Source organism: Poeciliopsis prolifica, unplaced genomic scaffold (assembly GCF_027474105.1).
Source record: "Poeciliopsis prolifica strain line A6 unplaced genomic scaffold, Auburn_PproV2 SCAFFOLD044, whole genome shotgun sequence".
In the NCBI taxonomy this organism is placed as follows: domain Eukaryota; kingdom Metazoa; phylum Chordata; class Actinopteri; order Cyprinodontiformes; family Poeciliidae; genus Poeciliopsis; species Poeciliopsis prolifica.
This window is the reverse complement of record NW_026562419.1, coordinates 932,354-941,049: the sequence shown is the minus strand read 5'-3', so window position 1 is coordinate 941,049 and position 8,696 is coordinate 932,354. Positions and strand designations below refer to the sequence as shown.

At 36.5% G+C, this 8,696-nt stretch overlaps 2 protein-coding genes across 2 annotated transcripts; one reads left to right on the top strand and one right to left on the bottom strand.

The window, feature by feature from the left end:
• Positions 1–1,995, bottom strand: LOC129376771 (gastrula zinc finger protein XlCGF8.2DB-like). The gene has a single exon (XM_055056340.1). It carries the CDS (start codon positions 1,931–1,933, stop codon positions 1,241–1,243), a length of 693 nt encoding a protein of 230 aa, XP_054912315.1. The 5' UTR covers positions 1,934–1,995; the 3' UTR covers positions 1–1,240.
• A 4,498-nt stretch (positions 1,996–6,493) lies between these two features.
• LOC129376460 (gastrula zinc finger protein XlCGF57.1-like) lies at positions 6,494–8,696 on the top strand. Its single transcript, XM_055056087.1, has 2 exons — positions 6,494–6,509; positions 6,867–8,696. The coding sequence occupies exons 1-2, from the start codon at positions 6,494–6,496 to the stop codon at positions 8,138–8,140; spliced, it is 1,290 nt and encodes a 429-aa protein (XP_054912062.1). The 3' UTR covers positions 8,141–8,696.

Below are 8,696 nucleotides of genomic sequence, written 5' to 3'. Positions count from 1 at the left end.
TTAATTTCATATCATGAAATTTCTACTATCCAAAAGAAAAAGACCATGTCAAAGAAAAACTGACAAAAAAAAGACATGGGTAAAAAAAACTACACTTTTACAAGAGAAGATGAAAAAAGGTAATGCAAAGTCAAACAAAAGGGGACAGAATTTCAGACCATTATTTAGCACCATTTCTTTCCTTAATCAAAACTTGAGAAAACAGAAAAAAAGACTTGATTCATAAAACATTACTCTCATTAATATGTGACACTAACTGTACATGCAGTAGCAGCTAACATGCATCCATTTCCCAGAACTATTGAAATAAAAGAAATAAGTACAAAGGAAAAGGATAAACACACAAAGTCCCAAAAACTTTACAAATCTGAAAGCATTCAAACCATTAAACCTCAAAGAGACTATTACTATATTCCTTACTCTCATAAGAAAATATAAATGTCAACATAAGGTTGCAAGAACAAAGTAAATGTTAAAGTGTTTCAGCTAAATCTCTGATTTGAAAAGCTTTTTAAGCAAAGCTGCTACATTTAAAAAAAGCAATCCAGCTTTATATAAAGCACTTCCAAACAGCAAGTTGCTGAGAATCTTGCTACTTGAAGTTCACATTATGCCATAAAACTTGCATGAGTTCTCATGTGAACAACTAAATTTTATTTGAGCAAAACTTTTTCTATAGTACGCTCAAGAGAAATGCTTCTAACTCGTGTTAATCACCATTGTAACCATATCTGGTAACCATATTATCTCTAGATGTGACCAGTCTGCTACTGATGGTCCTGGCTTCTGTTTTTCTACTGACTGTTATACACATACCTGGTTAATTTCAGTTCGGACTACATACATGGAACAAATATACATAACAGTACCCGTTCAGTGAACTTTAATAAACTTAGACTTTCAGAAAAACATTATCTACCACCCACAATTAATGTTAACAGTTCACCTGAAACCCTTAATATGGCTCTTTTAAATGTCCACTCACACAAATATATATATATATATATATATATATATTATAAATGAACACACTTATGGTTAGGTTTCTTTCCAGTGTAATGGCTCCTGCTTGTGGAAAATCTGCCAGAGAACCTGAGGGCAGCAGAAAATGTTGCTGTCTTAAGACAGAGCTGGCTCAACACCCGACGCTTTAACCATTCCCTGGATTATTTCTGTGCAGGGCGGGTAATTGTCTTTTATGAGTTTGTTTTTATTCATCTGCACAGCACTCTGACTGCCTTTAATATGAAGGGTCCTTCATAAATAACATTGACTGACTGATTGATTGATTGATGTGATGAAGTAAACTCGATTTACACACAGAACATTTGCCACAGGTTCCACAAGAGAAAGGCTTCTCACCTGTGTGAACTCTCATGTGGGCAGTTAAATTGATCTTATGAGCGAAACTTTTTCCACAGGTCTCACAAGAGAAAGGCTTCTCACCTGTGTGAATTCTCATGTGATTAACTAAGTGTGAATTGTACACAAAACATTTTCCACAGGTTGTACATGCCAAACTCTTTGCATCTGTGTGCAATGTCATGTGAGAAGTTAGACTTTTTTTATGAGTGAAACCTTTTCCACATGTTCCACAGGACAAAGGCTTCTCACCTGTGTGAATTCTCATGTGACTAACCAAGTTTGATTCATACACAAAGTCTTTTCCACAGGTCCCACAAGAGAAAGGCTTCTCACCAGTGTGAAATCTCATGTGATCAGTCAACTTTTCTTTGTCAGTGAAACTTTTTCTACAGGTCCTACACGAGAAAGAATTCTCACTTGTATGAGTTTTCATGTGAGACTTTAAGGAGTTTTTTCGAGCAAAATTTTTTCCGCATGTCCCACATGAGAAAGGTTTCTCACCTGTGTGAATTCTTATGTGATTGTCTAAGTCGAGTTTCCTTCGGAAGCCTTTCTGACAGGTCCACATGAGAAAGGCTTCTCATTTGTGTGAACTCCCATGTGATTAGCTAAGTGAGATTTAGACACAAAATTTCTTCCACATGTCCCACATGGGAAAATCTTCTCACCCGTGTGAAATCTCATGTGAACAGTTAAATTTCTTTTATGATTGAAACCTTTTCCACACGTTCCACAAGAGAAAGGCTTCTTAGCTATATGACTCAACATGTGCTCAAGTAACAGAGATTTACACAGAAAACCTTTTCCACAGGTTGTGCATGTGTGAGGCTTCTCACCTAAGTGAAGTCTCATGTGAACTTTTAAAGTGTCTTTGTGATAGAAACTTTTTCCACAAGCTGCACATGTGAACGGTCTTTCCCCTGTGTGAATTCTCATGTGATAAATTAAACGACTCTTGCAAGGATAACTTTTTCCACAGGTTGAACATGTGAAAGGTTTCTTGTGATTTCTCATGTGTGACGTCAAGAAAATATTTTGAGAAAAGGTTTTATCACAAAATTTACAAGAATATAGTTTTTGGTTTGGTTGAACTTTCTTGTGTGTTTTCTGTTTTGAAGTCTCAGTTTTACCTTTCTGCCGTTTATTCACCAACATGCCATCAGTTTTCTGTTTCAGCACAAGCTGCTCTTCATCCTGACTGATGGAGAGCTGCTTCTCTTCCTCTTTGAACTGCAGAGGTTCTGGTTCCTCTTGCTCCTGTTTTATCTGCAGAGGTTCTGGTTCCTCTTGCTCCTGTTTTATCTGCAGAGGTTCTGGTTCCTCTTGATCCTGTTTTATCTGCAGAGGTTCTGGTTCCTCGTCATCTAAAGTGGAGTTTTTTTCCCGGTTGATGGGCTCATTCAGAATCTCTTCCTGTTTACAGCACTGTGGGAAATCTGGACAAAAAGACAAAACAAAAGCTTTTAAATCTGAGTCAAACAACAAACCCTTACCTGCTCTTAGATTATTCTAATATTACAAACTAAACAAATGAAATAAAACTAGATGTTAGTCTAGTCATTATGGACTTCTGGGTAAACAAGCAAGATAGCAATGAATTAAGCTCGTGTCACCTTAACTAAAAAGTCTCCTTCCTCTATGTACAAACAGAATATGCATCAAATTGAGCTTTTGGAAGAAATGTCTATAAAAATCTCAAAACGGCTTTTCCATTTTTATTCTTTCTATTGGCAGACTGAGAAATTATATTCCCTGATTGTCCTGAAGCAGTAACATGACTACACTGGAGGAAGGTGGGTTTTCAAAGAAAAGAAAAGAAAGTTCTTAACTCTATACTTGGCGAATTTCAGGGAATCTTATGAGGATGACACTTATCTAAAACTCTGCAGAAGAAATTTTCAATGATACGGTGACTCAAAGACTTGCAGTCTGTAATCAACACTTTTATGATTTAAAGCACTTTGATCTGCCTTGTTGCTGAAATATGCAGTAGAAATGAACTTTGACCATGTGTGGCATTAGCTATTCCAACAAATGTGTGCGAAGCAAAATAAGGAGGTTTCTAACAATACATGCTCATGCAGGATCATCCTGGTTTACTGAGGCTGCACAACTAAATTATTCAATGAAGGTCTCATTTTTTTAAACTACTTGTTTAAAATCATCTGAGTGTTTAACTCAATATCAATCTATCAACAAATTATAGAATTAGCGCTATAGTTACAAGATAGAAAAGAAAATGCAACCTAAACCAACTTGAACCAGGATCTTTTTAAATGGTGGACAAAAATTACAAACTATGATTTAGATATTGTATAATGAACAGTAAACAGGTCGCAGTTGTTCATTTTAAGTGTTTAATTAATTTCCAGGTGGAGCGGATTCGTTAATCCAAAAACTTTTCAGTTTAGTTCAGCATCGCTCCAAACATTTAACCTGATTAATCAGTAAACCGTGAAGCTGTTTCGTACCTATCCGGTGCAAGATGATCTTGGGTATCCGGGTAAAATCCATCAGTCTGCGCTGATCGTCCTTCTCTTCCTCCATCTTAACGTTGATTTCTTTCCACTCTGTGAATGTTTCTTCAGCAGGAGTTTCCTGCTGCTTGATAAACTCTCTGAGGCTGAACTGAAGACATTTTCACTGAAAACACGGAAATATTTACCGAAAACACCAAACCTGTTTTCAAACCGTCTAACAAAAGAACACTAAGCCACCGTGTGCGTCGTGTTATTCAGTGTGTTTCACTTTGACTGTGCCGAAGAAACAATTCTTTTGTTCCGCTTTCAATTTTCGTTGAGGCTCCTCTTTTTTATAGAAGTTATATTAAATAAATTACACTATTTTGGAATTGGGTTACAAAAATAAATTAATATTTGAATAATATATTAATTTACTAACTAGAAATGTATATCAAGAAGTGACTAACAGCGGATCTTATAAATACTTCATAGTTTCTGTGGGACAGCCACAGTGAAACACGGGGAAGATGAAAACAGAGCACACGGGCTAACATTAGCTGTTCTTTTGTTAGACGGTTTGAAAACAGGTTTGGTGTTTTCGAAAATATTTCCGTGTTTTCAGTGAAAATGTCTTCAGTTCAGCCTCAGAGAGTTTATCAAGCAGCAGGAAACTCCTGCTGAAGAAACATTCACAGAGTGGAAAGAAATCAACGTTAAGATGGAGGAAGAGATGGACGATCAGCGCAGACTGATGGATTTTACCCGGATACCCAAGATCATCTTGCACCGGATAGGTACGAAACAGCTTCACGGTTTACTGATTATCAGGTTATTTAAACGGCTTTTATGAAACTATAAGTCTATTATAATCAGCGGTGATTTGGACAATCTGCTCTTCATCACATCAATAGATTATAGTTTCTAATTCAGGGCACATTAATCTCTAATCCAAAGAGGTTAAGAGGTTTGTTTGTTTTTGAAAAATTATTTTTATTTCTAGGCTATTCCACCCCGCATCTGAAAATATTTTTGTATCATTAATAGCAACGAACACTTTGGCGCAAACATGTTTGGTGCGTCGTGGAGCCACTTGGTTAATTATCAGCATCTGACTGACTTGTTGATCCCTTCCAGTCAGAAAGACGAAAGTTTAAGTTAATTTATACATTTGTAATTTTAGTGTTGGATCTCTTGAAAAGGCTTGAAGTGATTAAAATGAAGGACTCATTCTTTTACTTACATTTAAAAGCTTTTGTTTTGTGTTTTTGTGCAGATCTGCCACAGTGCTGGGTGTGTAAAGAGGAGGAGGATCTAAATAAATTCAGCATCCAGGAGAGGAAGTCCACTTCAGATAAAGAGGAACCAGAACCTCTGCAGATAAAACAGGAACAAGAGAACCAGAACCTCTGCAGATAAAACAGGAGCAAGAGGAACCAGAACATCAACAGTTGAAAGAGGAAGAGAAGCAACTCTGTATCAGTCAGGATGAAGAGCATCTGGTGCTGAAACAGGAGACTGATGACATTTTGGTGAATCCTCTAAATGTGCAAAGAATCTACAATGAAACAGAACCTCAGAGGAACCAACTCATCTCTCATGGCTCCGGCTGAGGATGAGAACCAGGATCAGGAAGGAAGCAATTCTGAAGATCCAGGAGAACAGAAAGACGAAAAACAAAACACAACAAAAAATGCCAGAAAGGTAAAACTGATTGTTCAAACCAAAAAAGGCTCTTGAAAAATCACAGAGTCCAAAAGTTATATTCTTGTAAAGTTTATGATTAAACCTTCTCTCTAAACGGTTGCTTGATCACACAAGAAGTCTTTCACATTTTAAATGTGGAAAAAGTTTCAGTGAAAAGAATAGTTTGATTTATCACATGAAGATTCTCACAGGTGAAAAGGATTTCTCTGGTGAAAACCTGCTTGTATTAAATCAGCAACATAACATCATGACATAGAAGAGAGATAGTCATAAATTAGTCAACAGCTGTATGACATCCTGACTTGGCGGTTAACCAGTCAGACCATCATCAAGGAACAGGAGGCAGGTTTCATAGTGGACTGCAGTCAATTACACTGTGAAACCATGACAATGCATTTATATCAATCCATCATCAATAAATCTATTTATTGACTTTCTCTTGTATCTTGTCACAGATGCTGAACTGACAGCACCTCTTAATGCTCATTTGTACTCAATGCATGTCAGATATTCTGACAGAATAACGGCTCAAATTTATGTTAAAGGTCAGTGTTAGCCCCGCCCACAGCCCGCCCTCCACTTTGATTGGGGAATTATTTTATGGTGACACTGCAGGAACTGGAACCAGGCGATGATAATAATGAACAGAGCAATCAAAAGCATATTTAATAATTGTCTTGACTGGCTGCTAAGTTTCTATTTTAATAATGTAATGACATATTTAATAATTGTGTATTAAATAAACCTTTATGTAATTATATCATTTTCACCTTTTATATTTAATCTTCCAAATTGTCCAATATTCATGTCAAATATTTTCAATAGGACCATTTTGCCATTATTTTCTGCATGTGCGATTAACAACAATCACCCACTGTTATCAGTTCTGCTGTGAATCCAGGAAAGTAAAGGCTGAGATTTATTTGCTTTTGAAAGTTTGTGTTGAGTGTGTGAGTGGAGCAATGTCTGACAATATCAGTGGGTGAGATTAAATACCATTAAGTGTTTCGCGTCAGGCATTTTGTCATTTTAACGAGATATATATTCTGTAGCTACTTGGAGGAAGAAATCTTTTTCTAACATTAGTCAGGAAGCCTTTGGATTAAGCTATCGCCATCTTGTTTGCTCACCTGGAGATCCATAATATTATATTTTGACTCGCATCTAGTTCTATTCTGGTCAGAAGAACCTCATTGATTGAGTTAATTTTCATTCTTGTAAGTTTGTAATTTTAGAATAATCCCAAAAAAATTCTGTTTTGACAAGTTGAGGTTAAAGTGAAGAATTTCTTGTTTGATTGACGTTTAAAGGCTTTTGTTTTTTCTGTTTGTCCAGATCTCTCACAATGCAGTAAAGAGGAGGAGATTCTCAATAAAACAGAACTGCAGAGGAACCAACTCATCTCTCATGGTTCTTCAGAAACTGAGAACCAGGATCAGGAAGGAAGCAATTCTGAAAATCCAGGAAAAAAAAGAAAGAAACAAAATAAGTACAAGAAAGCTCACCAAGGTCAAAAATTATATTCTTGTAAAATTTGTGATGAAACATTTTCTCAAAACAGTTACTTGACGAAACACATAAAAACTCACACGGGAGTAAAACTTTACACTTGTTCAACCTGTGGGAAGAATTACATACGAAAGAATGGTTTAATTTCTCACATGAGAATTCACACAGGTGAGAAGCCTTTCCCTTGTGGGAGCTGTGGTAAACGTTTCAGTCATAAATGCAGCTTAAAAATTCATGCGAGACTTCACACAGGTGAGAAGTCTTTCTCTTGTGGGACCTGTGGAAAAAGATTCACTCAAAAAGGACATTTAACTTATCACATTAGAATTCACACAGGTGAGAAGCCTTTCTCTTGTGGGACCTGTGGAAAAAGTTTCACCCATAAATGCAGTTTCAGTGTTCATATTAGAAATCACACAGGTGAGAAGCCTTTCTCTTGTGGGACCTGTGGAAAAAGTTTCACACTTAAAGGACATTTAACTCGTCACATGATAATTCACACAGCTGAGAAGTCTTTCTTTTGTGGGACCTGTGGAAAGAGTTACAATCATCGAAGTAGTTTAACTCAGCACATGAGAATTCACAAAAGTGAGAAGCCTTTCTCTTGTGGGACCTGTGGAAAGAGTTACTATCAAAGAACGACTTTAACTCGGCACATGAGAATTCACAGAAGTGAGAAACCTTTCTCTTGTGGGACCTGTGGAAAGAGTTACATTCACAGACACAATTTAACTTATCACATGAGAATTCACACAAGTGAGAAACTTTTCTCTTGTGGGATCTGTGGAAAAAGTTTCACAAATAAAGCCGGTATAAGTGATCATATAAGAATTCACACAGGTGAGAAGCCTTACTCTTGTGTGACCTGTGGAAAAAGTTTCACTCAAAAAGGACATTTAACTCAGCACATGAAAATTCACACAGGTGAGAAGCCTTTTTCTTGTGAGACTTGTGGAAAAAGTTTCACCCATAAAGCCGGTTTAACTGATCATATGAGAATTCACACAGATGAGAAGCCTTTCTCATGTGGGACCTGTGGTAAAAGTTTTAGGATGAAAAAACATTTACTTAAACACTTAAACATTCATATGCGTGCTTAACAGTGACGTGCGGTGAGGCTTTACGATGTATAACAGACACCATGTATGTTATTGTTTACATACAGAAAGTTTGCTCATTCATACAATGCTGGAGGGCAGAAAGACCGTTCTTTTACATGTCATCCATAGCTGCATTAACTAGATGAATCTTAGAAATGTAGGTATTAATTTTGTGGGATTATCCGCAGCAAAGGGAGAAACCTAAACCCTTTGCTGTGTATCACCCAAGCTATATGCAGACTCTTTGCCATAGCAATTGACAACAATGCCACTTTATGTTTTAGGATTTAATACCAAAAATAAAATATTCAAGAATTTTGCTCACAGAACAGAACATTGAGTTTGTTGCAGTAGTCTGTTTTTGTCTTAGTGTTTTATTAAATAATTATTTCTGTGGTAGATTAGCTACTGCTTCTACTTTACTGAATTCTTTACACATACAGACTGTGGCCCACAAAATGCACATTTTGTTAGAAAACTAAACAAAAACATTTTATTGCCATCTTAACCTTTACTTATAAATGAAAGCCATGCACCACCAATTCTGCACAATAAA